The 19,330-nt window shown below is 32.0% G+C and overlaps 1 protein-coding gene across 3 annotated transcripts; it reads right to left on the bottom strand.

Annotated features, from left to right (window-relative positions):
• Nucleotides 1–445: 445 nt before the first annotated feature.
• On the bottom strand, nucleotides 446–4,789 carry LOC126697218 (thioredoxin-like 3-2, chloroplastic). 3 transcript variants are annotated; one of them, XM_050394108.1, is made up of 6 exons: nucleotides 4,271–4,779; nucleotides 3,592–3,666; nucleotides 1,952–2,018; nucleotides 1,347–1,364; nucleotides 1,150–1,260; nucleotides 446–699 (listed from the first exon to the last, which is right to left on the bottom strand). In XM_050394108.1, exons 1-5 carry the CDS (start codon nucleotides 4,621–4,623, stop codon nucleotides 1,156–1,158), a joined length of 618 nt encoding a protein of 205 aa, XP_050250065.1. In that variant the 5' UTR covers nucleotides 4,624–4,779; the 3' UTR covers nucleotides 446–699; nucleotides 1,150–1,155. The 3 variants fall into 3 exon arrangements, with proteins under 3 accessions (XP_050250065.1, XP_050250064.1, XP_050250063.1); XM_050394107.1 differs by lacking the exon at nucleotides 446–699 and having other exon boundaries at nucleotides 725–1,260; XM_050394106.1 differs by lacking the exons at nucleotides 446–699; nucleotides 1,150–1,260; nucleotides 1,347–1,364 and adding an exon at nucleotides 1,371–1,803 and having other exon boundaries at nucleotides 4,271–4,789.
• Between the last annotated feature and the right edge of the window lie 14,541 nt (nucleotides 4,790–19,330).

Raw genomic sequence — 19,330 nt, 5'->3', positions numbered from 1 at the left:
TATTCTTATTCTATAGGATAAGAACTAGTTCACACACCCTATTATACACACTTAACACACTTGAAAACTATGACTTCAAGTCACAATTTTTGTGTAGTTTGAGTGTGTGTGTGCGCATAATAGGGTGTGTGTAATAAACACCACCCTATTCTTTAACCACCAAGACTCAAGCAAGAAAAGTGACAAATTCATCTGCCACTGATATTTGCATTTGGCTACTTGTTTCATAGGGTAAAGTTTGGGTCCAGTTCACCTGTTTGTTTTATAGAGCAAAGCTTGGATCTAGTGCTTCAGCACAAGTCCTGTTTTATATTACAACTATTTGTTTATTTCTCACATGATTGAACCCACAAGTATGTGAATCCAAACGTTTAAGGAAATGCTGACAGCCTGAAACTCCATATATCAGTGCTCATTTATGATTAGAATCTAAGGCCTCAGCAGGTCAATGCAAAAGTTTATAATCCTGATACTGCCATTCACAGGGTTCTGCTTCTTGAAATGTTTGATGTCCGTTAAAACTTTCATCACAGTAGAGAGAATAAAGTCACAATTGGCTTTCAACTTTGAAGTATAGGAATCAATCAACAAATATATAAATTGCATCTTTTTCTCTCCATTTTTTTTTTCTTTGATAGTTGGTTTTTAGGGCAGTGTTCCTTCGCGACTATCATGCTGCTGGCATACGGCAAACTAGTCCTGGATAGCAACATACATACATAAATGATAAAACAAGCTTCTTCTTTTTTTTGATAAGTAACATACATACAACAAGCTCTGGGGTCCTTATTCAGGGAAAGGAATGATACAATAAACCACAATCATGGTCTAAACCTATTTAGGTTGGAAATCAAAGGAAATCTCCATACCGTATATGATATAATATCCAAAACACCTCCTGTTGCATGCACTTTACATAGAGCAAGTAGCAGCAAACACCAAGTCAATTTCCTTTATTTTTTTACTGAAGAAATTATAACAGAACAAAATTTATGAGGGCAAAAAAAGGATTACAAATTTGATTTTTTTTTTTTTGGGGGGTTTTTTTTTTTTTTTTTATATTAGTGGGTTACAAATTTGATTTTTTATCAACATGAAACTTTAAAATGAAGAGAGAGAGAGAGAGGGGTTGCCTACTTTACTACTTACTATGACTTACACAGTACCCTCATTTTCAATCATTTGGCGGACTTCATTGATGACTAAATACGCTTTGTGGCCACCAGTCACTTCAGATTGAATCTTGCCATCCTTCCACAGCTGTGACATAATCATCATTGTTTATTACTAGGGAAGAAAGAACATACCGAGTTCCTCGGAGACATTCAATTGTAAGGGAAAATTACCTGTATGGTAGGCATCTTCTACACATATTTGGACCCCCGACGCACACATATGCATGAAAAAGATAAAATAATTAAGTCAAAAGTCTGCACAAATGTATGACAGACCCAACACAGAACAATGGTATTGATAAGATTGACCAGTGCTCCCATTTAGACAGACAAATACACCCAAAGGAAAGAAGAGAAAGGAGGAAGAGCCAATTAGATAATACAAATTTTGGCATTTTTGCTTTGGCTGACAGAGTTCAAAACCCTGACATATTTTTCAACACCCCCCCCCCCCTCCCAAAAAAAAAAGAGAGAAAAGAAAGTCCAGCTTCCCTTTTCTCTCTCAGTGCCCCATAAACTCATCAAAACTAGTCAACACAGCAAACATATGAAGAATGTGGATCATCAATTGACATATGAACCAAGTATTGCTTGGGTAGATACTCCTTGTAAGGCAAACCTTTGAAGCCTACACAGTCAATAATTGCTAATATACATTCAGTTTCTGCAGATGGTGCAACAATCAAACACACTCAAGTCATTTCTCATTTTACTCTTAATTTGCCTCTACACCTTTCTAAAACACCAAAATTATTGGAGCCTCATGAGAAACTTACCGTTACTCCAGCACGAGTGACAAGCTTGTGTGGAACAGTATTGACATCAACACAGTAGAACTTCAATCTACATCAAATCAACTCTCAAAATTAATCTTAATTATGTAGTAACTATGCCAGCCTGTATGATACCATACACTTCAATTATAACACATAAAGGCACAAACACACCGAGGAAAATACACTACCCGTGCTTGACCAGTCTCACTTTACTGTCTTTATTCCAAATTTTTTTTTCATAATTATTATTTTTATAATTACTATAATTTTTAAGTATACAGCTGCACATGTATTTATTAGATGTTTCTTGCTTTGTTCTTCAGGTTTTTCATATTATTTTGTGTGTAAGACAAATATAGCATGCAGGGCAACAAATGATATTGGTGAAACACAACGCATAATGAGAACAAGAAGCATGATTTGGAAAAGAAAGTGGGAAGCCTAGTCTTATTCAGATATATATATATATATATATATAAAGTAAAGTGGACAAGTATTCTAAATGAAAATAGTTTGCATATAAAGAAAAATGGAAAAGGATTCTGAATGAAAATAATATGCATAAATATCCAAACATTCAATATAAGCATTTTCCCCTTTCCAGTCCAGCTCTAGCTCATGCCTTATGTAGTGAAACGAAAATTTTGTTTTCCTACATAAGGCTCTCTCAGGACTTGGGAGACCATTGAAAAGCATAATGTGTCCACACACACAAAAAAAAGACAAGGAATATGAATGAAAATAGTTCGGACCTAGATGATCAAAGTGCTTTCACTCTCAGCCTAGGCTCTAGCTGGAAAAGTAAATGAGGAAACGGAGGCAGACCTATTGCAATGCTTAGGGGGCCATGCCCCCCCCCCCCCCCCCCCAAAATTTTAAAAAATTCTTTTATATTATGTGTAAGTATTAAAATTTGTAAATATTTAGCTACAAAAAATAGACTCCCCCCCCCCCCCTCAAATGTTTGAGTTAGCCCAATGATGCTCATAAAAACCAATAAAATTTTTCAATCGATCTAGTAATTATAGAAATAAGGTAGTTTTTGTTTTCTCAAATTCGTTTTTTACATGTTTAATATCAAATGAAACAACTTTTGTATGCTCATTAGAACTTAAAAGATGGTAAGTTCCCCTAAAAATTATCTTGCGAAGATACATATGTGAAATTTGTTAATTTTATATGTATATTTTATAAATTATGACCAAATCTAGTATCAAAATATTAATGTTTTTATATGTGTATGTGCATTTACGCATGTGAGTGATGATTTATCTTGGCTTGCGACTACTATATTAGTATTGAAATTTGGCCCTCCCAAACAAATAATCCTAGCTCCGCCCCTGTGAAGAAAATGGACAAGGAATCTGTTACAGTTGATGCGACAAAACTACCCAAATTGCAGTATCGTGTTTGTTGGAACTTCCAGAAAACAAAGGAAAAGAAAAACTTAAGCAGCTGAAGGAACAAATCCATATATCCGAAAGACTACAGTCAGATGTGAATTTTCTAAGTTTTTTTTTTTTTTTTTTTTTTTGGGGGGGGGGGGGGGGGGGGGTGTGGTGGGGGGATTCTCCATTGTGACATTATCAATTTGATCATGTTAGATAGTCATTAAACCAAAAAAAAAGGGTCAATCTAACCTTGGATAGTAATCTGCAGCCAGCTTTTCCAGTTTTGGTTTCAAATATATGCATTTTCTGCACCAGCTTGCCATCCTACAAGTTCATATGCCTCACTTTAAAAACCCATTCAAATTAAATGTTTCATATGTAGAAAGGAAAGAAAATGTAGGATTTCCGATTGCATCTTTTCATATGTGCACAAATCAAACTGTAACGCTCAAAATTCAACTATTTAACAAGGAAAGTAGAGACTCAATTTACAATATCAATTCATTACAACAAAAACCGAGAAAAACAAAAGAAGTTTAAGAGTGGTATGAAGCTCATGACCTTCACTCCACAATATTAATCCCATCACCTTAACCAACCCAATATTACATTAACCAATAAATCAAAACCTTTCCTAAAACAACCCACAAAGAGAAAGTACAAACCTTGATAAGTTTCAACAACATATAGACTTGTAAATTATAGACTCAAGTTTCAATCTTTTGTCCAGAAGAAAAAAAAAAAAAAAAAAAAAAAAAAAAAAAAAACCTAGCATTTTAGTAAACTAAACATTCCATTTTCTTTTCCCACACTTTAAACCGCAACTCAACCCAAAACCAGCAAATGGAACCAAAATCTTCATATAAAATGGAACAATAAAATTTATTATTAAAAAAAAAAAAAAAAAAACCCAGATTCAGAAACGTACCAAACGATGATTAGGGAGTCCTCGAGCTGTTGAGCCTCGGCGAGGACCCGATCGAAGTGGGTATCGGTGGTAATGGTGTGGAGGTCAACGGACACGGGCGAGTCATGGAGGTCCTGCAATGAGGCCTCTTGGGTCCAAGCGCTTAGCTTTGAAGTCGAAGACGAAGACGAAGATGAAGATGAAGATGATTCACTTCTAATTACATGAATTTTCTCGGGAAAATGTTTTGTGGGCAGAGAATTAAGTACGAGGTTCGAAGTTCGAGGTAGTAGCCGGAAGTCACGTGACGTGCCACGTGGGGTCCCAAGTCTCAGGGGTCTGGGAGTTGGTCGGAACCGTAGAACCTCTGACATGTCGAGAACACCGATAATGAGAGAGAGAGAGAGGTGTTTGGTTGATTGTGACGTGTGAGAGAGTAAGAAACAGTGTTTTTAGAACGAGAAGAACTCAAAGTCGGAGCAAAACCGATTGACTCAACATATGTAGGCATAGTTATTAAGCACAGCCTGAACATTAACCCGATTTATTAGTTGGGTAATTGGTTCAATTAATGGGTTATCGGCCTGATTGTATGGTCAAATAAAAAAAAAAATTATATATATATATATATGCCTAAATTAAGTAGTGAGTCATGGAAGTAAGTAGAAAGACTAAGAAATGCTTTTAAAAAAGAAAAAATTCTTTAAGTTTTCTCTTCTTCAAATTACTATATTATAACTATGGTTTTAAAAACCGGTACGATGAAAGAACCGAAAAATGATCTAATTACCGGTTTTCTAGTCAGACCGGAGTTCGACCAATGACTAAACCGATGACATCATAAATAATTTAATTATTATTTATTTAAATTATATAAATAATTAATAATATTTTAATATACTAAAACTAACAAATCAATAGTAATAAATATGTTTCCTTAAAAAACATACAAGTATATACTGTAACATCTTTTTAAAGAATTTAACATAACAACATTACAAAATAATCATCCTTAACATAATAAACTTTCAACAAAACCAAATAAATAACTTCATTATTCATTACATTTACATCCAAATGGCAAATAGCAAATAAGTTCATTACATCCAAATAGCAAATAAGTTTTAAACGAAGAACTAAATAAATAAGTTCATTACAACCAAATAGCAAATAAGTTTCAAATAGAGAACTAAATAAATAAGTTCATTACATTCAAATAACAAAAAAGTTTCAAACAAACAACTACTAAGTTTTAAGGTTCATTTGATAACACAAGCCTCATTTGTCATGAAGAAAATCAAAATCAATATCCTCATGTGAACCAAATGCTCCACCACTAGCATCATTATCATCATCCTCATCCTCATCTTCTTCATCTTCAACTTGAATATGATGTTTTTTATCTCTAAATCCCGGAGGAGCATCAAGCTTATCACCAAATGATTCCAAATTGATGTCATCATCATCCTCAATCACTTCATTGTCCATATTGTTGGAAAAACTGGTTTTGCATCTCATACAAAACACATAGCGAAAGCAACAAATACGGATCTACTTCATTCAAGAAAGATAACATGTAACCTTGAATTCTATAACAAAAAATAGAAAGCGTACCTTGATACAGTGAAATTCAAAAACAATACTTGAGAATACCTCTAATCAACATCCAAATTCTGCATGGTGCCCGAGAAGAGTGGTCTCTCAATCAGTCTTTATATACGTTGATTCTCAAAGAAAGTTCTTCTTCTTCTCATTGTAGAGAAAAATTGTTTTCTTTTCTTTTCATCATACGTACATTCTTGACTATCTTTTTAGTTACTTTATTTACTAACTCTTATTAAATAAAAATTGATTATCTAATTAGATTAGCCTTTTGGGCTTGCCTAATTAGACTTTAGTTTCTGACTTGAGATGAGACCAAAGGGAACAAATAAGACTATAGCTCCAATGAGCCTTGGGCTTATCTGTCAACTTTTGACAAGTCCAAAATTACAACTAATTATATTTAATACCACTATATAAATATAATTGCATTTTAGGCCTTATTAATAAATTATATCTCAAGACTCTAATGATATCATTTGACCCCTCCATGAAATATCCATAATGAATAAAATTATAATGAACTATCACTTTGTAAACAACTATTTTATCCTTGAGTACCCGATTTAATCTTTTAGTTATTCATATTTATTGAAATCCGATTTCAATAAATATAAACTTTAGTAACTCCTTACTAAAGTGAGCACCCTGAAGAACCAGATTCCATTAAATTTATCTCAAAGGGATATTTCATGTCTCTATAAAAAGAAATTATGGATTCTATCTTAAGAATATGTGTTCCCTCAACATTACGTGTGATTACCCAACATACTGAAGTTTTGACCGTGAATATTAGATCTCACCCCTAACATATCAAAGTAACCTACATTTCATGATTGGGTTTACTATCCTCTCAGGATTGAGAGTCTATAAAATTAGAAGTCGTGAGATTAATTATTCAGGTGACAGTTGTTAATTGAATAATTAATCTCACAGCGGTCATGTTTAATGTGTCTTAACACTTAAAACACATCAACACATCAACTAGAAATCTCCACTTCTATGATCAAGACAAACCATCTTAGTTGATGCATTATAGTCTTCGCAAATGAAATACCCAATTTCATCACCAACTATAAATTATGTTTTGAGTTTATAAGGAACTTGTGATTTATATCTTCTATGACTAAATCACATACAATGCATCTCAAGGACTATGATAATGTCTCATTAATCCATTTATAAATAGTCTCATACAATTAACCAATTTAATTATGGCGTAAATGCACTTTTAGTCACTATATTTTGACTTTTTTCCATTTTGGTCCCTACATTTTAATTTTACCACTTTTAGTCCTTAAATCAATTACCGCATGTTATTTTCGTCATTTCCATCAATCAATCGACAGAAATAGCTGATGTGGCAACATGAGCAATTAAAATATTATAACAAATGCCACATCACCCATGACACATCAGCATATAAATTTAAAAATTTTATTTATTAATTTTAACTAAATAAAAAAATTAAAAACCAAAATTCACATGAAATAAGATCTAAAAGTGCATTTAACAAGAACACCAACCCAAAAATTTTAAAACCCAAAAAATTAACATAAGATCCAAACCTGAACACTATTCTGGGTTGGGGTATTTGCTCAAAGTCAAAAGCAACTCCGGCAGCGGAGTCATGGGTCCCCAACAACAACAACAACAGCAATAATCTCAACCAACTCGCTCCGGCGACGCGTGAACTCTATGCGAAGACGGCGGAGTCGTTGAAGAAGCTTGTTGGTTTCAGAGCTTTCGTCGTGGTTTGGGGACGTGGAAACAATGGTGGCATCGGCGAACAGGGCTTTCGAAACCTTGGATTGGCTTCAACCAGATTGAACTGAATTCTATGACACCGTTAGGGCTCTCCTTTCTCAGCACGCTCAACTCTCATCCTTAAAGACTGTGCTCCGAACCCACCAAAACAAAGAAGAATCCGATGCCAGCAATTTTCAAGCTCGGTCGAAAGAAGCACTGGCTAGATCCAAAGCTGAGTATAAGAAACCCAGAACAAATACCCAAACCCAGAAAATCAAACCCGAAAATCAAATACCCAAACCCAAAAAATGAAATCAGAAAAAAAAAAAAAAAAAAAAAAAAAAAAAAAAATCAATCAATCAATGAGCCAAGTTTGATTCAATGAGCTGAGTTTGGCTAGGTTTGTGTGTTTGTTTGATTGAATGAGCCAAGTTGACCAAGTTGGTTGATTTTGTTGTTGATTGTTTGAAATAAACTGGGTTTTGTTTGAGTTTTTGTGTTTCTAGCTTTTTGAGTGTTTGAGATTTCTAGGTTTTCTTTGATTTTATGATTTTGGCTATGAATCTTTGGGGAAGAATGAGAAAAACTAATGGATTTTCAGCATTGGTCTTTGTTGTCTTCTCAAATTTTATTGCATTATTGATTTGATTTTAAGGGGGAAAGGAAGTTGATTCAATGGGTTTAATTTTGAATTCGTGTTCTTGGGTTTGATTTTTTGGGTTTGTGTTCTTGTGTTCATAGGCATTTGATTTTATTGTTTTTAATTCTGTTCTTTCTTTTTTTATTCAGTTAAAATTGACAAATTATTTATTAAAAAAAATTAAATGATGATGTGGCATTTTTTATAATATTTTAATTGCTTCGGCTGCCACCTTAGCTTTTTTCGTTGGTTGACTAATGGAAATGACAAAAATAACACACGTTAATTAGTTTAATGTAGGGACCAAAATGGAAAAAAGTCAAAATATAGGGACTTAAAGTGCATTTACGCCTTTAATTATTTATGACATGCCAATAAATTGGATTTTAGGGCATAAACCCCAACAATCTCCCACTTGCCCTCAAAGACAATTTACCATATATCCGACACTTATTTTCCTTTAGAGTAATTCATAGTCACTCTAAGGCAAGATTTGGAAACAAGTTTCAATCAGATTTATTGCATAAATTATCTTTTCTACTACTACATGTCACGTACTCATATATTTCTAATGAGATAATACTTATGCTTAATGTATATTTTCACCACCTAGGATGAACACATATCTTGAAGTCCAGCTTCATGAATCACAATCAAACTACAAGTCAATATTTGTACAACCAATAACCATCAAATCCTCACTTTGGTGGACAAGCATATAATCCCTTATTCTCCTAAGATATTTGAGTATATGCTTTACTCCCACTAAATTAAGTGATTTTAGATTCAATTGATATTTGCTTACCATGCCCACCGCAAAATAGATATTTAGCCTAGTATATAGCATAGTATAAAGACTTCCTATTGATATGGTATAAGGAACCGTCTTAATATGCTCTTCCTTTTATATGTCTTAGGACTATAGTCCTTTATAAAGAAACTTCAAACTTAAAAGGAAAGAATCCTTTCTTGAAGTATTACATGCTATACTTGGCTAGAATCTAATCTATTTAAGCAGTTTAAGATAGACCCAACATCCTAATTTTTGAATTTTAACAAAATTTAATTCTTAGGATGTGACCAGTCTTTCCCAAGTACTTTATATCAAATTGGACGAGACAACAAAAACCTCTATTGATGACAATAACTCTACATCATTCTAAATGATTAGAATGTCATCAACATACATTAAGAGATTTATTATTCTATATAGCTTTTATACACATAAGGCCTTTTAATACTTGATCAAAATCAAACAACGTAATTGCTTGATCAAAGATTATATTTTATGATTCAGATGCTTGCTTTAGTCCATAAATGGACTTTAAGCAACTTGCATACTAAACACTACTAGTTCTTTGCTATGAACAAGCCTAGTAAAATCATATAAATGTCTTCCTCAAGATTGCTACTAAAAGAAGCTTTCTTGATATCCATTGACATATTTCATCTAAATGAAATATAATGAATAAGAGAATCTAGATAGAATCAAACTTGACTATTGGTGAAAAAATCTTTTCATTGTCGAACCATTTCTTTCTAAATAAATCTTTTCGCCACAAGTCTTAACTTTGAAGGTTTACACCTTCTAATCTATCAATCTCATTTTCTTGTAGACCTATTTGAAAACAATAGGCTTAATGTCACTAGGCGCCTCTACAAGTTATAGACTTTAAATATAATCTAATTCTATCCAGTAATTCATATTCATATCATCTATTGCCTTTATGTAAGACCGAGGATTAAATTCATATCCTTGTGGAATGACTTTAAAAGTTTATCCCAAAAGTTTGAATTTATTTGGTAATTGATAATTATCCCACTACGATACTGTACCGATGTAATAGTTATCTATAGAATAATGTCTTGTGGTGTATCTAATACAACCATCTCATTTCTAAATGTATTTTACAGTTGTCCTACAACAAATTCTGACATTTTCTTCTAGAACAATCTACCTTTAAAAGAGCCCTATTCCTCTTTTATGTATGCACTGACTTAAAGAAGTCATTGGAACTTCATTCCTTTACAAAAAGGAGTCCTAGATCATAATATCCTCTAAATAGAATTCATAGACTGTGAATATAACAAAATAATGGTTCTAAAAGCCCATCTTTCATCAATCTTGAATATCATTTAGATTAATAAGATCTAGACATAAGTGTCAAAACATACAATACCAAAGGATGGAAACTTTCTCTTTAAAAAGTAAAACATGTAAAATTTTCATCTAGAAAGCAATCATGGACAATGCTCAGCTTTACTAAAACGGAAACACTTTCCTTTTGATCATACTTTTGAGTCTAATTTCCTTTTGGCAACTACTAGAGCAACTAGCTTGTTCAACTGTTTGGTATTATAATTCCTCTTCTTACCACCTTTACCTTTCAGTTCAGGCTAAGAATTTGAATTAAATCATATTGATCCTAGCCTTAGCTTTTAGGATGTCTTCCATTGCGTAGAACTCACTTATCAACTTAGATAATATAAAAAGAATTTATTTTCAAAAAAATTTGAATTGATCAAATGATTCTAACAAGGACTTGTGGATCATATCCATATGAGATTAGCATTTAATCTCTACATCCAAGAATTCCAATTCATTTAAAAATAAAATATTTTCATAAAATGATATAGAATTGGAACTCCTTAAGCCTTTCTTAGCACTCAATATGATTCATACCAAATATCTCATCTAGATTTAATATAAAGTCTAAGTCTAGTACTAACTCTTGCATCTCATGTTGTAGCACAATTGAGATAGAACCAAAGTAACATTTTAGCATTTCAATGGAGACTATGATCACATCATAAGCTATCTTCCATAAATGCATCATGTATAGGAAATTATGAAAATGCTGAATCGAAACATATTTATGTACTTCAGCTCCTTTAAGCACCATGTCCAAAATTATTTCTTAGTTAATATGATTCAATTAAAATAGTAGTTAGAGAACAAAAATTTATGACAACTTTATTTTAAGACTATGAACATAAATACAAGAACATTATAATTTTGCATCCATAACCATATAGTATGGAACCCGAAAACCATACTATACTAGGTACAACAACAACCTAATCCCGCAATTAGTATTCCTCAACATAGAGTGAATACCAACCACTACGATTAGACGAGAACTATTCTCATTATTAATGCTATCATGGTAACTTTTACCAAACAAAAATAATTTGCCGCTCTTCCTTTAGCCTCTAAGTAATAATGACATAGCTCCTTTGGGAGATTAACATTACACTTAGTCTAGTGTACACCATTATCTAGAATCATGTGTAGCCACATTTCATCTCTCTTATAGTGTTTAAACTTGTAGTACCATGAAACAAAACACCCTCCTTTGGGATCGCGAGACATATACGCCAATACAAGGTGCTTGTTCAAATTACTTTAAATGGATAAGTTTAATCTTGTAGTACTATGAAGTAAACACTCTCCTTTGGGAACGCGAGGCATATATGCCAAGACGAGGTGCTTACCCACACTACTATGAACTGATAATAGAGGCCATGAGATCCAACCCTTGTATCTCTTTCCTAGTAGAAATTTTAAAACAAGTGGATTGTCTTGAAAACATTGTGATCTTATCACAATTTTAACCCTACACATCAAATGTGTTTAATTGTTTAAATTCGATGTGATCTGACTAAATCACGTCACAATAACGTAACAAACATTTGCGTAATCATAAAGAAGTTTAATCATGTAATCCATGAAGTAAATACCCTTCGTATGGAATGCAAGGCTCGAGGCTAAGACAAGGTATCTATTCACATTACAATAAACTTAACAAAAGGGTTATTTCAACACTCCCACTCGTTATTTAGGTTTTTCTTTAAATAATTGTGATCCCATCACAACTAATAACCTTGCACTTGTTAAAGACTCTAATCTCATTATAATCACTAACTAAAATGGAAGTCCTAAACTATTTAGGATTCCATATACTAATGGATCAAGAATTAGTTATAAAGAACTCTATCCTTAATTTACTGGATAAAGTATTCTAATCTCATTAGAAACTCTATAACTTTAATTAGAATGTTTCTTAAAAGACAAGTCCTAATCTATTTAGGACTAAGAGTTCTATTTAACTAATATCTTTGATCTCATTAGGTCTTTTAGTTAGATAGTGATTAATATATGTCCTTAACTTTTACGGACTATAAAATTAATCACTTTATATAGAATCATGTGTAATCTCATCACATACAACCTTGCCTTTTTATCAAAGTTTTAACACTTAATCAAAAAGCAAGTGAAAATTCAAAATTCAGTGCCTTCGATCAGTCGAACCTTTTTCTCGATCAATCGAAAAAATGAAGAAATTCATCACAAAGCCATTGCCTCGTTCGATCGATTCTCGATTCCTATTCGATCGATCGAAAGGAATTCTCGATCAATCGAGACAATGAAGAATTTTTTCATAGAGTTTCTGCTTGAATTGATCGGTTCTCGATTCCTCTTCGATCAATCGAAAAGAACATTTGATCGATCAAAAAAGGAATTCTTGATCGATCGAAACTCGCAAAACTGAATTTTTCTCAGAATTTTTTGGTAACTGTTTTTGACATTTTTGCTATTTTCCATCAAAAAACACCTTTTGATTTTATGAATGAAGATTCACAGATCAAATATTAAGGTTTTCAAGATCATTATCAAAAACCCTAATAATGCTAGAAACCTTGAAAACATAATCTTAATCTCATTAGAAATAAATTTCATTAAAGGATTTTAACAAGTAACCAAAAAACTTTAATTCTAGCATTAACATACTGTTTGATCAATATCAGTAATCTGTATCATTACCGAAAAGAGAATCCTTGAATGCATACATAGTTAACTTTCTCAAAGTCAAATCATGCATATATTAATATATACTATCATACCAATGATACAATCTCATCCTAATGAAGTTAGCCCATCAATCATTTATGAACATTGATGGTGTACCTCACTAATACAAAAACTAGCAAAGGTGGCACCGTAACTAAAAGATATACCATGGTCCACTTCAAAGAACTGAATCTAACATATATATCTCATATATAAAACATAGCATATGGATTTAAAGACACAATTATGCAAAAACTTTACTGCAGAAAATAAAAACACCAAGAAAACGGTTTTTCTTTAATTCTAAAACTCAATCACATGTTATACAAGCATGATATTGAAGACCACTCTGATACCAATTATTGGAAAAACTGGTTTTGCATCTCATACAAAATACACAACGGAAGCAACAAATACGAATCTACTTCATTCAAGAGAGATAACATGTAACCTTGAATTTTAGAATAAAGAATAGAAAGCGTACCTTGATGCTGTGAAATTCAAAAATAAGACTTGAGAATACCTCTAATCAACATCCCAATTCCACATGGTGCCCGAGAAGAGTGGTCTCTCAATCAGTCTTTATGTACATTGATTCTCAAAGAAAGTTCTTCTTCTCATTGTAGAGAAAAACTGTTTTCTTTTCTTTTCATCATACGTACATTCTTAACTACATTTTTAGTTACTTTATTTAATAACTCTTATTAAATAAAAACTGATTATCTAATTGGGTTAGCCTTTTGGGCCTGCCCAATTAGGCTTTAGTTTGTGGCTTGAGATGGGACCAAATGGAACAAATAAGACTCTAGCTCCAATGGGTCTTGGGCTTATTTGTCAACTCTTGACAAGTCCAAAATTACAATTAATTATATTTAATACCACTATATTAATATAATTGCACTCTAAGCCTTATTAATAAATTATATTCCAAGACTCTAATGATATCATTTGACTCCTCCATGAAATATCCATAGTGAACAAAGTCATAATGAACTGTCACTTTGTAAACAACTATTTTATTCTTGAGTACCCGGTTTAATATTTTAATTATTCATATTTATTGAAATCCGATTTCGATAAATATAAATTTTAGTAACTCATTACTAAAGTAGGCACCCTGAATAACCAATTCCCATTAAACTTATCTCAATGGAATATTTTGTGTCTTTATAAAAAGAGATTATAGATTCCATCTTAAGAATATGTGTTCCCTCAACACTACGTGTAGTTACTCAACATACTGAAGTTTTGACCGTGAATATTAGATCTCACTCCTAATATATCAAAGTAACTTATATTTCATGATATGGTTCACTATCCTCTCAGGATTGAGAGTATATGAAATTAGAAGTCGTGAGATTAATTATTCAGGTGACAGTTGTTGATTGAATAATTAATCTCACATCGATCTTGTTCAATATGTCTTAATAATTAAGACACATCAACACATCAACTAGAAGTCTCAACTTCCATGATCAAGACAAATCATCTTAGTTGATGCGTTATAGTCTTTGCAGATCACCAACTGCGAACTATGTTTTGAGTTTACAAGGAACTTGTGATTTATATCTTCTATGACTAAATCACATACAATGCATTTCAAGGACTATGATAATGTCTCATTAGTTCATTTATAAATAGTCTCATATAATTAAACAATTTAATTATTTATGACATGCCAATAAATTGGATTTTAGGGCATAAACCCTAGCACATATCTATACAAACTCCAAAACCAAAGAACAATAAAATAACGATTCTAATAATCATTTCTCATAAATCATATATAGTCTAATTAAAATATGTAACTAGGCGAAGAATTATTATAAGCTAACCTCCTTGTACATGGCTAGAAGACCCTTCTTCGATTGGATAAGCTCCCTCTTCATATAATGCATTCTCTATCTCCTCATGATTAAGAAATGGAGATTCCTCATCTTCCACTATCCAAAATTCAATTTTATTGATACTTGCATAATCAATAGGATCAAAATTGAATTTCTTCCTTTTGACTCTATATCATAAGATGAACATAATGAATAATTAGTAACCAAATCACTTATATCTCACAATTACAAAGAACCCACTTGATCAAATTAGTGAATCACTCATATTTCCACACAAAAAGAAAAATCAATGGAATAACAAAAACCCATTATTCATTTTCAGATTTAGTGCACAGTGAGATTAAAAGAAAAAGATTGAAACAAAGAGATTACATAATATATACCTTTCTTTTAATCAGTAGTTATAATGAATATACACAAGATCATTAAGTCGTTGATGCTCCAATCTATTTCTTCTTTTGGTATGTATTTGTTCAAAAACACTCTAATTCTGCTCACATCCCGAATAGGCGGCTGTTTGGCTAAGGATCCGAATTACAAACTTTTGTAAGGTTGGAGCACAAGATCCAAACAACTTCCACCACTCATCTAAGTTCCATATACAACACAAAACAAAGATACAATGAATCAATAAACATAGCTATACTTATCCCAAAAAAATAAAAATGAGCTATGATCATGATCTTTAAAACATATTTTCATTTTATTATTAGCTAAAGTAAACAATATCTTACCTGGCTGAGATGTCTTGGTTGATTCTTGAACAAGTTGGGTTCCAAAAGTTTGTTCATGCTCTCAAAATAGCTTTAATTCCTCCACAAACTTCATTCGACCAACTGAAACTTTTGATTCAATAACATTTGTCACAGCAAATTGTGTCTCTAGTCTCTTATTAAGAGTGGATGGGTCATATTGGAATGCAGGATTCAACCAATAAGCAGCAGCATGAATATCTCTATAAAATTGAGTATCCCAACGATCCTTGATAATATTAACATAAGACTCCCATAATCTCTTCTTGTCCTTGAAATTTTTTTTGATTCCATCAATTGCTCTATACATGCCATCATATACATAACCCATAGCTAGCTTTTCATCAAAATCAACAATGCGTAACAAACGAATCAATGGTGACACAATATGCACAATTACATGACAATCATTCCAAAATTAATTGTCAAGAATGATTTTCAACACTGCCTTTGCTTTCTTATCTTTTGCATATCTTGATTCAACATAAAATTTGATAGTCATCAATGCTTGTAAGTCATGCTTATGTTCCTTAAGGCTCCCTAAGGCAATGAAAGTAGTAGCAAACCTAGTTGGCCTTGGACATACAATTTCCGTCCAATTTTTTCTAGTCCTCAACCAAGCTTGCAAAGCCATATGGTTATAGATGAATATTGTGATCTTGGATGCACGCTTTGCAAGTTTATCTACATGATCCATCTTCCCAATATCCTTTAAAATTAGGTTCAGGCAATGTGCTGCACAAGGTGACCAACTAATGTTCCTATATTTTCCACACAAAATTCTTCCAATAGCTACATAAATTGCAACATTGTCAGTGACCAAATGAACTATATTTGAAGGACCAACCCAATTAACAATTTCATCAAACAAGTTACTCAAAGTAATATCATCCTTGACCAAGTCAAAAGCATCAACATAATGTATAAAAATTATTCCTTTAGGACAATAGACAAGGAAATTAATCAATGTTCTATGCCTAGTATCAATCCACCCATCAGCCATTATTGTACAACTAGTGTCAGCCCAATATGAACGATGAGAATCAACAATCAATTGGACTTCTCTTTTTGCTTCTCTCAAGAAAGGCACTTGAAGGGAGGCGGGTCACCGGATTTTTGGTCTGACTAGCTAGATCGGTCTGGGTTTAATAACTATGAATGTAGGTGTACTATGTAATCCTCAATCCTCATTATTTTATTTTAATTAAAAAAATTGCAATCCAGAGTTGTAATTCTGAAGATTCCAAGTTTTATTCATCATTATCGATTTATAAAGTTTTCAAAATATTTTATATTCTCAAGTTTCATTAATCACATTATCGATTTATTAAATTTTCAAAATATTTCATGAAAAGAAAGTGGAATAACTTAATCAAAAGGTTGAAAACCACTTTTTTATATATATTACATTTAAATTTAAGTGTAAGAGATTTATTTATATATTTTTGGAAACATATCTTCTAAATTCTAAAGTTAATAAGTTATATATGACTAGGAAAGCTGTATCCCTGCAACAAGATTTTTGTATACGTGGAGTTGTCTTATCATTTAATGCATGAACTCTTTGGTTTTTTCTGTAATAGATTATGCAATACTTCTACTCCTGTGGCTAACTTCTAGTTTCTAATTTTAACCAAAAAAAAAAAAAAAAAAAAAACCAAAACCAAAACCAAAACAATAAAACATACTAGACGTTACTTAAAAAAAAAAAAAAAATGAAGGGTGGTCAAGAAGTAAGATTCACACATTATTTATTTATTTTTTTTAATAATACGTAGGAGTAGGGAGAAATTTGAAAACTCATGAGGCCATCTGCCAATGTCAATAATAATTTATAAGCTACATCAATAATTATAAAAGCAGACTGTTACAACTTGATTATTTGTGTTTACACTCCAAAATGGAGAGGAAATTGACTTTGAAGACCGTATTGGGGATGTTGTAATGCTTTTGCATGGTAAGAGAGAAACACCACGTCTCTTCGTCACCATTACTTCTACATAGATTGCATGGTCTATTAAGAAAGAAATTTGAAAACTCATGAGGCCATCTGCCAATGTCAATAATAATTTATAAGCTACATCAATAATTATAAAAGCAGACTGTTACAACTCGATTATTTGTGTTTACACTCCAAAATAGAGAGTAAATTGACTTTGAAGACCCTATTGGAGATGTTGTAATGCTTTTGCATGGTAAGAGAGAAAACACCACGTCTCTTCGTCACCATTACTTCTACATAGATTGCATGGTCTATTAAGAAATTAGGATATGTTTGGTAAACTATAATAGTTATTCTTATATTTTAGCTATTCTTTAATTTGATTATTTTTTTAAAGAGTCTTAACCTATGACATCCGCTCCTGATGATAACTCTTTATCATCAGACCAAGACACTAATACCAGTTGAGCTAACTAGAACTCACATGTTTTTATTCAATTATAAGAAATAATCATTACTTATTAATAGTTATTCTTCAAAATGAGAAATAAATATTTCTCTCTAAAAAGGTTGTATTTGATATTTCTTAAAAAGTGCAATAATTTCTAAAATTAATATATTTCCAAATAAACAAACCTTCCATATACATGTAACAATTATAATAAAAAAAAAAAAAAATCATAAAAAATAATTCATATCTCTCTCAAATTTAAAAAAATATTATCTTTGAGGAAATATAATTGTATGAGTAAGATATTTCTTAAAATAAATTTTAAATTTTATTTTAATGTTATAACTCATAGCCAAACTTATGAATATGTTTAGTTATTACATTATAACACATTTTATTTCAAGTAATAAAGATTATATTTCCTATCGTAATTCTCATTCAGTGTACCAAATGTGCCTTTAGATTAGAACATTTTGTGAAATGAATAATCGTTTCCAATTAAATTAGAAAGTCATTCTTCTAAGCTACTTGAATCCCGAGTTTGAACCAAAGATATAAGACATCACAAAGGAAGACATTGTCACAATATTTTCCAGAATGTGTAAAGTGTGAACCAAGATCGGCTTGAAACTGTTGGATTGTTTTACGCAATTAAAGTAGGCTTTCACATTGGGTTCACAGTACTGGACTGGATTCACCCCCATCCAGCAGCACTGGATCCGTAGGCCGTAGCAGCACTGGACTAACCCGGCAACAATTTAGGAAGTTCATAATTCCAATTCAATTCTTTTCCAACCACAACAAAATCTCACAAAAAATTGGCAACAAACTGAAAAGTCAACACACCATAAGTCAAAATAAAATAAAAAAGATTACGCCCGGAAAAAGATATAAGTTATGACCATCTTACTTTCAGTTCTTTTATGACCACAACCAAAATCTCACAAAATTTTTGCAACAAACTGAAAAGTCAACCCACCATAAGTCAAAATAAAATTAAAAAGATTACACCCGGACTAACGATACAAGCCGTGACCATCTTACCTTAGCATGGTTGATAACTTGATAGTAACTACAAACTCCTCTACCTATTGAAGAACTAATACTTGAGGCCCCTACAGGTGCCCATTACTGGGCTTAGGAGTTTAATTATGCAATTGAGATATATATATATATATATATATATATTTATTATGTGATATTTTTATTAGAGGTCTCAAGTTCAACATTTCATCTTCCCTATGTC

This window comes from Quercus robur, chromosome 8, assembly GCF_932294415.1.
Source record: "Quercus robur chromosome 8, dhQueRobu3.1, whole genome shotgun sequence".
Taxonomy (NCBI): Eukaryota; Viridiplantae; Streptophyta; class Magnoliopsida; order Fagales; family Fagaceae; genus Quercus; species Quercus robur.
The sequence above is the reverse complement of the archived record's forward strand: the minus strand, read 5'-3'. Positions and strand labels throughout refer to the sequence as shown.